Source organism: Festucalex cinctus, chromosome 19, assembly GCF_051991245.1.
Source record: "Festucalex cinctus isolate MCC-2025b chromosome 19, RoL_Fcin_1.0, whole genome shotgun sequence".
NCBI classification, from domain to species: Eukaryota; Metazoa; Chordata; class Actinopteri; order Syngnathiformes; family Syngnathidae; genus Festucalex; species Festucalex cinctus.
Window position 1 is genome coordinate 9,839,854 of NC_135429.1, and position 14,772 is coordinate 9,854,625.

Below are 14,772 nucleotides of genomic sequence, written 5' to 3' on the forward strand. Positions count from 1 at the left end.
ATTTTCCCACAGTCATTCACTATATGACATTTTGTCCCATTTTTTAAATCACATTCAGCTATTCCGAATTCCTAATCATTCAGCACATTCACTTTATCTTTGACCTTGGGAATAATTTTTAACATGCCCCAAATTCCCACTTACCAACAATTATGTATTGTTATATTTTATTCGATGTTTTTTTTCCCCCAAGTGCGCGCCCAATTAACTTGATATATGACTATAAGAAATCCTCAACCATTCCGATAGAGTCGCAGCAGTTATGCATGTAGCTGCAAAGTCGCACAAGACAGATGAGAGAACAAAATTATTTTTACTCAATCTCTAACAAAAATATTTTGAAGCCAGTAATAGGCGATATGGAACTTGACAGAGTAAACAGTTTGATTTTTTTCATTTTCATCCCAAAGAACGAAAAATAAGATATATCACGGGACCCAAATTGAAAAAAGAACTTTATTTGGCATTTCCGGAAGTTGTCACTGACAGCATTTCTCAAACTGGCCAGGAGATGGCGACAGCTTGGCGTCTGAAGACATCCATCCATCCATCCATCTTCTTGACCGCTTATTCCTCACAAGGGTCGCGGGGGGTGCTGGCGCCTATCTCAGCTGGCTCTGGGCAGTAGGCGGGGGACACCCTGGATTGGTTGCGCGTCTGAAGACAATGTGTTATTAACCACCAACATCTGAATTTCCACAAACACACATTTGCAGAAAATTGTGGCTGTCCCTGTGTAAAAGACAGAGATAAAAAAAACAAAAAACAAAAACAAAAACAAAACAAAAAAAACAAAAAAAAACAAAAACAGCAGAAACCTTAATGAAAATTAACATTTTATTATCTATCACTTTCAATCTCAAATGTGTTTTTTTTTTTTTTGCTATGAATTCCATCTCTTCTTTTACACGCATGAGTATGTTCACCACATGTTTATTTGCTCTATTCGATCAATTTCAAATGTGTCCAGTCTATCACATAATATGTATGTAGCCTACGGTATGTTGGATTTGTCATCTTCCCTGCACGCCATCATTGAGGCTGTGACGGCGTCTGATTCTCCAGCTGCAAGCATCGGCCGACTCGCCTACAACAAGTGAAGTGAGCGAGTGAGATAGAAGTTCATTTCTGGCAAATTCATTTCCCTTCCATGCACGCCCACGGAGCTGGCGGGCGCGCGCCCCTCCGCCGAGCGGAGGCCTCATGCATAATGCATGGCCTTTAATTGCAAAGCCAGAAACTAATGACTTTGGACTGGTTAACAGCAGGGGAGCCATACATCCAGTGCAAACTGCATGAGAAATCAGCTCAGAGCGGAGAGACAGAGACGAAGGGGGAGAAGGCCGAGGCCCTAATTGATGAATAATTGAAGCGGCGAGCGATGGGGTATAATTGTGACATTTTGTTTCAATCCATTTCCCGATGGCGGAGAAGCATAAAGAAGGAGCCGCGCGGAAATGGACTTCAAGCTTCTCCTTGACATTTTCCCGGACCAACTACACTCGTTCCCATGACATATTCCCCGCATCGCAAAGTCTACGATTGTCACTGACTGTCATGTGATCTCTCCTGGCAAGTTAACTTGTCACTATGCACAATAGAAATAAAAATGATCATTAGACATGAGCCAGTCTACCACTTTTGTGAGAACTGCTTCCTTTGCACAATAGAAATGAACATGAACAGAAATGAGTCACAAAAGTATCACTTGCATGCCGCAATCTTGCACAATAGAAATAAACATGACTACACATGAGACACAAAAAGTCCACTGCTTTTATGCTAAATGCTTCCTTGCACAGTAGAAAAACAACCGCTACAAATAAACCACAAAAGTCCCCCACACTCATAACTGCCAACTTGGAGAACAGAAATTAACCCGACAACTATAAATAAGCCATAAAATCCCACCATTCATGAGAAACGCCAACTTGTACAATAGACATTAACATGATGACTTGAAATAAACCAAAAATGCTGCCACTAACAATAGTAAACAGCACAAAAAGCCACAAAATGTCCACCGCCCCCTTGCACGATAGAAATAAGCCTCTCATTAGACAATGCAGGTGTACCTAATGTATTGTCTGACCTGGCTTAAGACAACATACGCAAGAAGCGTTGCTGGGCTTGATTGACGTCTATGCAAATGAGGGGGGCGGCGGCATCCTCCAAGGAGGCGCCATACGGACCTGAAAACAAAAGCGCTTGTAAATTCCCGACATGCCGAGCATATGTTAATGAGCCTATCTGCGCCTCTGATATAATTAAAGTGCTCTGCGCGCGGCGGTGGTGGCGATGGGGCAGGCAGGATGTCGCGTGCCTGGTGTGGCATGACTGCTTCGTTGCATTGTTGTTGTTTTTTGTTTTCTTTTTTGTTTTTTTCTTTTTTTTTGGGGGGGGGGGGTGGGGGGCGTGGCCTCGAAAGGAAGATCAAGATCAAGTGGCCGAGGCATGAATTATTTGTTTTCCTATATTTAAACCCTGACCGAAACATGCCTATTTGTCACATCCATCTTCGCTTAGCATGCATCCTCAACTGTAAATAGTAGATAAATTACTGTACGTTCATAGCTAATAGATGCCGGTTTCATACACAGGTTTCAGTAAAACCAAGGAACATGTAGATTTTCAAAAATACAAAGTTATAAAATTGGAGGGATAGTGCTACTGTGGTGGAAATAAAAAATAAATGCCTCGACTGAAACAACGAGAGTTGCATGCACAGAGGAACAGAGGTAATAATCCGATAAAAACACACACTTCTCAGAAGGCTTATATCGGCAGCGAATCGATCTGATTGGTTGTGGCTAGACATGTGGGTAACAGGACTGACATGGAATTATCTGATTGGCTGTTGACTTGATAAATAGATTAAAGGTTCTTGCATTCACATAGCTTAAGACCAGTTGAAACTAGATGCCGGTTACATCAGTTCACAACCCAAACATAACGCTGGCATGACCCAGGTGAGTTGTCCACTTGAACAACCACCTCCATCTTCAGAAAAATTTGAGACCAGAAATGGAGGCAATTACAAAATTAACATCGCACCTCAAGAAAGTGCAAAGTTCCTGACTCAGTTGATCGCCAGGTTTATTATCGACCTTTACAGATGCTATGGTCACAATAATTAAAAGCGAAATGCCTCCCATTTCTCTTGAAGAAAAATAAATTATTCCCAGTTGAATGAACAAATGCCTCACTCACCTCAAATGAAGACCTCCTTTTGTCTTCAGCAAAAAAATGAATAAGCCTTAGACACTGGAACCTTAAAAAGTATTACAGTATTAGTATAAAGCATTTGTACAAATCAAGGCCTCCTGTCGAATATATGCCTTACTTTAAATAAACAAAGGTTACTTGCTGACAACAACATCCTGGCCCCAATTTGAGGAATTATGCTGTGAATTATGCTGTGATGCATTTTCATGTACCGCATTTATTTTTCTTCTTACATTTGCATGTAATTATTAAGGGAATGGCAATTAGTCGTAACGCTCTCTTTACACGCGTCACCGATTTCAGTCTCAAACGTGTCAAAGTGGTGATTGATGTTGAGGGGGCTCCACTCCCTCCTCAACAGCTCTGCTAGCATGAAAACAAGTAGCATCGATTGCTAACGGAGAGAGGCCCTCGAGAGCAGTGGAAGAAAACAGACGTGCCGTCAATACACAGGAAAATCCATCGTCGCTCAGGCATGAAGAGCCACACTGCATTATTGATGTGGCGGTGCCTTTTAGAGCTGCGGGACCAGTAGGGGGCAGTGTGAGCCTTTCACGTTTGGGGAGGCAGACGCAGCATCGCCTGAGAGAGAGATAACAAAGGGAAGAACAATAGCATTGTAGAACCATTCAAAGCAAACAGAGCAAGATAGAGGAGTTTATTTAGGGCAGGTATTTATTATATTGCTAGGATGCATGTTTAAAATAATATATGGGTTTAAGGGGTGGTGCTATTTATACCTGGCAATTAATTCAGTCATGGCAGCTGTGAGAGTGGAATTCACTATTTAATACAGTAACTAACCTTTTACGGGGGTGTTTTGAGGTAAGGTATTTAATTTAAGTAGACAACGCATCTGATACTGCACCAAAGAACAGGTCACTATTTTGTAAACGAGAGGTTACATCGTGTTTTTTCCCTGAAGGACAATTGTAGGCATTAATTTATGGTGAGGTGTTCATTTGTTTTTGTTTTTTTTTCAAGTGGGTTGCACGCCCATCTATAGTCGCGGGACTTATTTTTATGAAGGGAAATAGAAGCAATTTATTTAACACATTCATTGCCAGACCAGCAAAAAAAAAAAATGCATCATTTGACGTCTTTTTCCGTTAATGGCAGTGAATGAGTTAAGGCAATGTGTTCAGTTCAAGTGGAATTATGCCTGGTAATTTATTAAAGTAAATACAGACTCGGTGGCACTTTTTTTTTTCTTTTTTCTTTTTCTGTAGAGGAAAAGCAGCCATTTATTTGAGGTGAGGTGTTTGTTCTTTCCTATTTGTGTGGTGGTTACTATTTTGGACATTAAAGCACCACATTCAGAGAAGGTTGTTGTTTATTTGAGGTGAGGTATTTTTTTATTTTTTTTTCCAAAAAGACACGCTGAGAAGTAAAGAGACATGGCATCGCCAGTATTTGGTAATTGCAGACTCTTAGTATTGGAATTTTTTTTTTCTGAGAGGTTTTATTAGTGGTGAGGTGTTTACTTTTCCATCACGCCGAGATTAAACAGACACTAAAGGCTGGCCAACCAAGCTTCCGTTCCACTTCATTCTGCCATCGGTGTGATTGACAGCAAGCAGCATCCAGCAGCACCTGGAGGTCATGTGATGGCCAGCGGAGCATAATGGCGGGGAGGGGGGCACGCGCGAGGGGACGGCGGGGAGGAGGACACTGGAACGCGGCAGCATCTGGTCGGCAGGTTTTTCCCGACCGCGTCTTGCCGGCGGCACTGCGGGCTCAACTGCGCCAACATCTGTGAAACTGCGAGGACGCCTGCTGAACGTCCTTCAGCCAGATGTGGAGTCACGGCTCTCGTACCGCTTCGCCTCCTCCGCATTCTGCATTTTGTCCTGTAGGGGGGCAGGAACGTGCACGGCAATGTTGTCAAACAACTCTTGCATGGCAGCTGTGGATGTTATGAATTTCATCAAATTGGAGGTCACATTTTGGTATCTAGTGGCACGATGTGTTTTTCCCTGAAGGGGAAAAGTTGCCATTTATTTAGAGTGAGGCGTTTAATGATTAATCTATTAATTTGTGGCATTTGAAAAAGCAGCTGATGGCACGTTTTATCCCTCCAAGTGCTCCGTTCGTCACTTACCACGCTGCCTGCCAACAAATGCAGCGCGGCAAAGGTGAAGCGTTTGACGGGGCGCAGTTGTTGAAAGAAAATCCATTTGGCATCGTTATCGGCCGCCGCCGCGACCTCCCCATTCATTCGTCGGAGTGCCTGTCAGGCGGCGATAAGACGCTCAAAATGAGCTTTGAGTGGAGGAACGCGGCGATCCCGAGTGTTTGAGAAAAAGAGACGCACAAGTGGGAGGCGTTGGTGACGACAAGATGCTACAATCACTACTTGAGTCATTCATTGTTTGGTGGCAGAAGTAAACCTCATTTGTTGATTTTAATGAGACCTCATTTTCGTTCGGATTGAGATGCTTCCATTGAGTTGCTCTGAAATATTTATAGCTACCTCTTAATTTGCTAAATTTGAATTCTAAATACTTTACCAGTTTAACTTTAGTTAATCACAAAAATAGCAAGTTACATTACATGAAATTTTTAGTCATTGCCTTATTTTTTTACAGTTCACGATATACAGTGTGTGGTACAGTTTAACATAACATGAAGATTGAAAAAAATATATATATTTTTTGCCACTTAATTACAAATTTGCGTACTGCAACCACCACCATCAAGTCAGGTAATAAGATATTTTATTACACTGTAAAGAGAACATCAATACCAGAATGATACTGCAAAGTTTCACAGACTGACAGACCATTTAGTTTACAGCCCCCCCCCAATGTAATCTTCATCATCACCATCATCATCATCATCATCATCATCATCATAACGAGACCAAGAAAAATAAACGCAATCGGAAAACAAAACGCAAAAACCAAGTGGACAAGAAAAAACACAGTTCTGACATAGTAGACTGCGAAAGCTCTCTCCAGCTGTGGCCTCCTCAAAGTATTGCACAACCACGTTTTTTTTTTTTTTTTTTTTTTTAATGGAATTTTTTAAGAAATTAAATACAAAAAGAAACCCTTCCATCCACAATAACTCTACGGGGATTGATACTACGGCCTATTAACCATTTTGGGGACTTTCGAGGATTTTTTTATTTTTTTTTATTTTTTATGAGCATCAGCAAGAAAAAATACGGAAATACGACAAAAGTCCAATTTCATGAGAAAAGAATTTCTAACATTAAGAGAATGCAAGTTGTGATGTTATGAGAATGGCGTAAAAATTCTGTTCACGAGACAAAAAGTGTAACATAATGAGAAGAAAGCTTTTGCCGAATTAACTCAAAATGTTCAACTTTTTTTTTTGTGAAATTTCCACAAAATTTTCTTTATTGCTAAATTCTCAAAATAATGCAGCTTACATCTCATAATATTATAACTTCATGTAAAAAAAAAAAAAAGAATTTCTTCCATAATTTTTTGTGTCAATTTCGTATAAATTTTCCTCATAATATGTCTTTTTGTGGAGAAATTAGAAATTTTGTCTTTTTTTCTTTTTTTTTCTCGTAACATCACAACATTTCTTCTCAATATTAATTTTTTTTTTTTTTTTTTTGGGGCATCGTGTAAAAAAACGACACCTTTTTTTTTTTTTTTTTATAGTAGCTTTGACTTATTCATCAAAAAACATCACCACGTGCATTTTTTCCCCCCAAAAATTCTCACAAACAAAAACATTTGTTTTGACTTATCTATGAGGTCTGCATTGTTTGCGAGTGGTGATATGGTTTTGCACAGCTGTATGAGCTTCCACTTTGGGTTGATTTTTTTTTTTTTGTATCATTCCTGTCCTCTTTGTGACCATTTGGTTTTTACTTCGACGACAATATAGACCAGAAGTAGCAGAAAAGAGGTAGAGTGAAACTTGCAGCGGCTAAACATCAAAAGATTTTACGCAGAATGTTTTTTTTTTTTTTTTTTTTTTTTTAATTTAAACCCACTTTTGTCGCTACTTAAAGAAAGACATTAAAAACAGCTGGGCTGTTTTTGTTTTTCACAGCTTCGTAGGTGTCAAACACCTTTTTGGACACTTTTTAAGCCTTCAGTAATGCAGAAATGTGTTGGAACAATGTTCATTTGAGGTCACATTTTGTTGCGCGTGCGTGCATGCGTTATGTGAATATTTACGTGTGTGTGGCACCAAGGCGCGCGTGTCAGGTAAGTGCCGATTCGCGGCAAAGCATAAGCAACAGCTAATTAGCTGTTTCAAATGAATTAAAACAAAAAAGATGGACACAGATATAAATAAACGCTAGTCTTATGTTTTGCAAAGTAGTACACGAGGGGAACATTGAAAAGATTTTTTACAAACGTAAACGAGAAAAATTTGTATGATTTCTCAATGTTTCGAGAAAAAAAAAAATCCAACTTAAATCTCGTCATTTTATTGTATTTTGACGTGAAAAAATGGGAAAGTCGTAATACAATGTCATATTTTGTATGAGATATTTAAAAAAAATTTCTTGTAATGTTTCAAAATTTTTCCCACAATTCACATCAAAGTTGATCTGTTAAGAGTATAAAGTTGTAATTTTAATAGTGGAAAGTCATATGTCATTTTTATAAGAAAATTCTTTCAAGTATAACCAATGTCTTCATATTATGAAAAGCTGGAAAAAGCCAAAGTCATTTTTTTTTCCTCATAAAATCCATTTTTTCCCCCCTGGTAATTAATATATATATATATATATATATATATATATATATATATATATATATATATATATATATATATATATATATACATACATTTTTTATGACCTTTTCTCCTGTAACGTTATGGCTTCCTCCCCTGAATAATTCATCTTAAGTCTCATTAAATAGGGAAAACAATATCGTAATAGAACATTACTGTTGTAAAATAAGACTTATTTGTCTCAATTACGACTTTTCATAACTTTTCTCGTAACGCTATGGCTAATTTGTTTTCAGTGTTTCCCTCAAAAAAAAATAAAAATAAAAAATAAAAAAATAAAAATAAAATCTGATGAGAAAGTAACAACAAATATCAAATATCAAAAGAGAAGTTGCCACATTTTTATAATTATTGCTGAAAACGTTCAGTTGCCAGTCACTGATGGCAAGTTGCTTGGCAACCTGACAACATTTTCATCAAGGAAAAAAAAAATGAAAAGAATCAGGATTTGGTCCTTGGTGTCAATCTTTGGCTGTTTTTTTTATTTTATTTTTTTTATTATTTTTTTTTACGTGTGTTATTGTTACCTGGTGTGTTGCAGTGTTAAAGCTGTCAATAGGAGTGTACGCCATTTGGAAAGTTTAAGATTACGATCTTTTTTTTTTTTTTATTGTCTAGTTTTGTCATTTTTCTACAAAATAAGAAATATCTACCGTCAAAACGTTCAGTCATGCACCGTTGTCTATTCCGAGAATAGCCAAATTTAGCTATCGCTTTGAAAAATGGTGAATATTTTTTACATTCTGCGCACGGGAAAAAAAGAAGAAAACGAGCATGCTGCGACAGTGCAAACACATTTCGGTCTTTGAAAACAAAACAAAACAAAAACAAAAAAACAAAAAGAAGTTTTGCGTTTCCGCACTACTCGGGAAAAAAAAATTCTGGCTCGGATTCGAGTAGCAGCTCTGAGATTTCACAGGTGATTTTTCATGTTAAGAACTACAACAGTGAGCGAGCACGTACGCACGATATGAAAGCAGCGCCAAGAGATGAACACTTTTTGTTGTTGTTTCGACAACTAACTGGATCATGACGTAATCGTGAAATAAATAAAGAACCTTTAGGGCCACCGTAGATCAGACTCAAGTCTCAAAAGAACATACAGGAAAGCAAAAACAATGAATTTTGGACGTGATGAGCTTCCGAAGATTCCGATTAAGTCCTGTGCCACTTTGTGGTCACGTGACGTGAAAAATGGCCTCACTTCCTGCATATCCAAAACGTCCGTGCATGTCTTTTTTTACGTTCTTGTGGATTTGTATTCCGCAGTTTGCCAAACCGGATGTTGTGCTCGGAAATTAGCCGACATCCAAGAGATCCTTGCAAATTTGTCGGTATTCCATTTCAGATGTTTTAGTGAGGAAAAAAAAAATACTGAAGAATATTCCGTCTGTCTGTGGGGGGAAAATGTCCAAAAATCCAGGCTGCAAATTAATAATCCAATCGGGAATGGAAAATGGGAAAAAAAAAAAAAAAAACCTTTGGCCTGACTGAGGCATCCATAGAGTCCAAATTTCAAATCTCAGCAACACGACGGCACAAAACGACACCACGCCCAAGAAAAAGACATCAAACCTTGTATTTGTATTTTTAAAGATCAATGTCAGCAACAACACAACACTGATTTCTCTTAAGGGTTATTCTCCTGTCATGTGTGAGACGTAATTCTGTTTTTCTTCAAACTTGGGCTATATTTGAAACCTTATAAATAATAGGACATTTCTTATGTCTGAGGTTAGCTTTGTCACATATACAAGTCGTTTAACTTTTCGACTCACAAACCCATGACGTCACATTCGCCTCGGTATCTCTGAGACGTTACATAAACAAGCTCAATTACATATATATGATGACAGAGCAAACCTAAGAGGCAATAACTAGCCTATTGTTTATAAGGTTTCTATTATTGCCTAACCTTGAAGCCCGGACAATCAACAGAATTCTGTTACACGCGTGACGGGAGAATGGCCCTTAACTCATTCACTGCCAGCCCAGTTAAAATGGATTTTTGACGTCTATAGCCGTCAATGGCACTGAATGAGTTAAAATAAAAAGAGTGATTGTTGTGTTGTTGTTGGGAGCACCTGCAAATTTTTGTCAATATTAGTAAGAACACGGCACAAGAGAATCTTGTTAAACTGCAAGATTCATGCTCAATTTGCTGAGTCACCTTTGCTGTATTGGTGTCAAAACATACTTGGCGATGTTGTCCCTTTCAGCAACAAGTTCCTCTTTGGGTGAAATAACTTGTCTGTCATTTAATAACTTAATAGTTGTTGTATTTGTGTCTCAGAAAGTGAAACTCGCATCCAAACATTCCGCTAACGATCTATAGGTGTGAAAAACATGGCGTCTACGGTTGCCCAGATGCGGCTTTTAGCAGGGCGGGACAATGCTGCTTTCTCTTGCTCGGGCTTATTTACAAGCAAAACACGCTACATCAACGACAACAATTGCAACAACAAGAACGAGCGTGACGACGACAAGTAGCAAGAACGCAACTATTTACATTCATTCATTGGCAACAAAGAATATCTTTGCTATTAAAGTCAAGGCGGGTCAATATGACCCACATCACGTTAGCCGCATTAGCTTACGCGTTACCAGGTCCCTCTAGTGGCCGTCCGGGGCGGAGGATGATGACGGGGTGCCGGGCGTGGACGAGCGAGGGACGGCGGGCGGGGTCGGCGCCGGACTGCCGGCGCAGCTGCTGGGCGTGCAGGCCGAGGAGCTGACCGGGGCGGGGGTCTCGGGGGCGGGGCCGGGGCCGGGGCCGGCGACGCTCACCTGTTGCTGGGGCGGCGCCGGCGCCGGCGGCTGGGCCTGCAGGGTCTGTCCGCAGACGTGGTGGTGCTTCTCCCAGTCTTTGTGCTGGCAGAAGGAGCCGCAGTAGCGAGCCGTGTTGCAGCCGCTGCACGTCTCGCTGGCTTTGCGCCCGCAGTTCCAGCAGCTCTGCCAAAACGTGCAAACAAAAAGTGTAATTTATTAAAAAAAAACAAAAAAACTTCTTAATTACATCATTAAATAGAATGTAATGCATTCAATAGTTAGTGGGGGATTCATTTTTTTGGACTGTGTAATGTGTCATGGTAGCATTTGTGTTAAAAACGTCCTATGCTAGTTTTGTTAGCTCATCTATAGTGTTTTTCATGAAGTGTTAGCATTAAGCTAAGCAGACTTTCCTGTGGTTGCTTTCATTTTGGAACATGTCCGCCGTTGTTGGCTTTTTTTGTGGAAATTAGAATTAGGAAATTAGAATATTATTATATATATTATTTTCTGTAATACAATTAATACAACAAAAATGCCACATACATTCTGCATTCCTAACAAATCAACTGAATTTTTTTATTCTTTAATCTTTTATTATTTTAATATTGCTGATTATAGCTTACAACTTAAACAAAACTCAAATATCCTATCTCAAAATATTAGAATATCATGAAAAAGTGTACTCGTTGGCTATACTTACCACTCGAATCGTCTAATTAACTCGAAACACCTGCAAGTGTTTCCAAGTGAAGAAGTGATGACATTTTTTTAAATAAAAATAAATATGAAAAATATATCACAATATTCTAATTTTCTGAGACAGTCCAATATTGCTTTGGTTTTGTGCTCAACTGAGTTGATAAACTAATTTAGACAAAAGTGGTTGCAAAAGTGTCCTTTGCCTCCATCTTGTGGCATCTATCGGAAATTACAGTTGAGTATACCCGCTTTTATCGTCAATTACAAATTTTCCATAAACTGCGTTACTGTATTTTTTTAATAGTAACATTCCCATGATTTTCTCATATTATTTTACGGAACGTTCCAATTATAACTTTCACCTCTGAAAAATGTATTCTCGTCATGAATATTTATTTTATTTATTTTTTGTCAAAAATACAACTACAATTTTTTTTCTCCATAATATAGTTTTTTTCATATAAAAATATAACATTTTATTTTTTAATGTATTTATTTATTTATTTTTTTAATTTTACACATACACAAATATCTTTAAAAAAAAAACAATTTTTCGTGTACTATTTTACATTTTCTAAGCAATATGAAGGCTTTTTTTAAATTGTAACATTACCCATTTTTTCCTGCCATATTTATTCTCAAAATGATGAAATTTTTTTCCTAACAGTGCAACTTTGACTTTTCTCGAGTAACACACATTGTATCATGTTACAAAATTGCAAATACAATACAATACAATAACATACAATCGTGGTTTCCCTATTGTAACTTTCTCCTTCGATTACACCCTAATTCGAGTTACTTATTTTGTCACAAATGTACAACTTATCTTTTGTGACGTTACTAATGTTTGACCTTTTTAGTCATTCAACATTCCAACCAATACAATTTTTTTAATTAATGTATTTTTTTTTACAAAAAAAATAAAAAATCTTATTCGGGCATCGTGCTAGCTAACATGAAAAAAGTGTCGCGTGGCGCGTTCAGACCTCGCTGGAGTCCTCCTGCTGGTTGATAATGGTGAGTGCGTCCTCGGCGGCTTGCCGCTTGACCTCGGCGACCGTTCGCTCCATCTTGGCGCGCTCGCTGCTGATCATCTCGTGGGCCTTGCGCTCGGCCTCCGACACGGCCTTCTGCAGCTCCGACACGGCCTGACGCTTCACCTCGTTCACCGCCTCCTCTGGAAAGAGCACCCGCACACAACAAGTCAGTCCTCTCGCACCTGCGGCATCACTATTTCCCCCCAAAACAGACCAAAAAAAAGTATTATTACAACTAAAAATGAAGAAGAATAATGTATGTAAAAAAAGTCAAAGTATGAAGGAAAAGTCGTAAATTTTTCATTGCAATATTATGACCTTTTTCGTAAGAATAAAGTAAAAAAAAAAAAAAAATGTGTGTATAAATATATATATATATATATATATTAATGGTGTCAGGCGATTAAATTTTTTTAATCATAATTAATCGTATGACGTATATAGTTAACTCACGATTAATCACAAATTTTACATCTGTTCTAAAGGCACAATATATTTTTTTTCAAGTTTTCATACTCTTGTTACATAAAAGTGGTAAAAATGTTAAACTAATACAAATATGGCAGCATCTTTTAGTCGATACAGTGATTTAATAAAAACTCATAAAATTTAGTTAAAAAATGTACTGTACTGTAAAAAAAAAAAAAAAAACGTGTGATATTGATTTGTGTTGAGGTCATTTTTCGGCCACTAGATGACATAATTGCATTTGTAAGACATTGGTGACAGCTCAGTGCATTTTTCTGCAAGAGCAATCTAATCTTTATCATGAAGTAACTTGGGAAATTCTGCACATTTTTAAAATTGTAAAATACAACTTGACCCCAGTTTACACAAATATATGCATTATTACTAAATTTATTACTGCTAAATTCTGAAGGGGACGTGTCTGCTGCGTTGTGACTTTATATATATATATATATATATATATATATATATATATATATACATATGAAAATTCATTTAAGTAAAATAGGAAGAAAAATGCATAAGCAATAATCTTTATTTTGTCACTAAGTTTTATGTCCCAAATATATTTTTGTTTGACAAAAACAAAGGGTCGGATTTTCTCCCTAATTGTGATGCTGCCTTGCCGTCTTTCTCTGCTCGCTCCCATCAAGCCTGTAACTGGTCTAATTGCGTATGCAAATGAGGCAATTTCTATTTAAATGATGCATTTCCATTGTGCCGTCCCCGAGGCCCGGCCGGGAAGCAAGGGAATGCGCTTGAATATTTATCACCAACTGTAAACATTTTCCCAGCAGATGCATTGTCTGCTCACTCACCATTGTGTTAAAACAAAAACAAACAACAACAAAAAACTATTTTGCAATCTTCCCCTCAGGGCAAAAGCGGCATTCATTTATCCACGCGTACAAAAAAAAAAAAAAGATTACGCCGTTTTTGGCATAAACGCGCCTCTCGCTTAACTTAATGGCCTTACACTTGTTTTTCCAATTGTATGTTTGTTTTCCGTGTCAAATGAGCGCTCGTCAAAATGGAGGCTCTTTTTTTTTTCCCCCGCCTCCATCGACTGAAGTGCGTGTCATGCGTGGAATTGTGATTACGCACCCCATCGCCGATTCGCCGCCGACGGAAGTGACACTGGATTCAATTTAAATGCATATTACTCGGCTGCAACGTTTTTCTTTTTTCTTTCATCTTTTCAGCAAATGGACTCGCGCTCATCTGAGGCCCGAACGCTAAAGAAATCAAGTAATGAGTCAGCGCCATCTCGGCTATTCCGACAAATGCGCTCATGTAATTGAATCGTGTCAAAACAGAAATGCATGGTTGGAAGTGGCCGTCATGTAGAAAAATGAAAACGTATTATAGGAAAATCAAAAGTCATTTAACAAAAAAATTATTGTAATAATTCCATGGTCAAAGTTGTACAGGTTGTCAATGAGAAATAAGCAATTCTCATCAAATTATGAAAATCAATTTCATAAGCCGTAATTTTACGAGTAAATTTGTTTTGTTTTTTTTGTCAGATTTTTATAAAAAGAGAACAATTTGAGTGAATTTTTGTAAAGTCCCATTTTTACAAAAAGAAAATGTAACAATCACACAATAAATTGTCCTATATCCTGATATTACATGAAAAAAAATCCATTGCAAAAAATATCATGCGAAAAAAGGCTCAATTTACGAAATAAATTTAGATGATGCATTTGTCTAAGAAAAAAATACATATCTGAATTCCCATCAAAATAAAGTTGTGTTTCTACAATTTAACTGTTACTTCTTCTTTTTTTTTTACAAGAAAAAAGGGATGACACAAAAAAGAAATACAAGAGTAAAC

The 14,772-nt window shown here is 37.9% G+C and overlaps 1 protein-coding gene across 4 annotated transcripts in view; it reads right to left on the reverse strand.

The window, feature by feature from the left end:
* Nucleotides 1-5,054: 5,054 nt before the first annotated feature.
* The window catches only part of runx1t1 (RUNX1 partner transcriptional co-repressor 1), a 49,557-nt gene continuing 39,839 nt past the window's right edge, over nucleotides 5,055-14,772 (reverse strand). For 3 of the 4 annotated variants that reach the window (XM_077506300.1, XM_077506299.1, XM_077506297.1), the window contains exons 10-11: nucleotides 12,417-12,607; nucleotides 5,886-10,908 (exon numbers count right to left, since the gene is read on the reverse strand). In XM_077506300.1, coding sequence (XP_077362426.1) covers nucleotides 10,570-10,908; nucleotides 12,417-12,607 — 530 coding nt within the window. In that variant the 3' untranslated portion in view covers nucleotides 5,886-10,569. Of the gene's footprint in view, nucleotides 5,076-5,885; nucleotides 10,909-12,416; nucleotides 12,608-14,772 lie in introns of those variants that run through there. The other variant, XM_077506298.1, reaches the window with a different exon arrangement.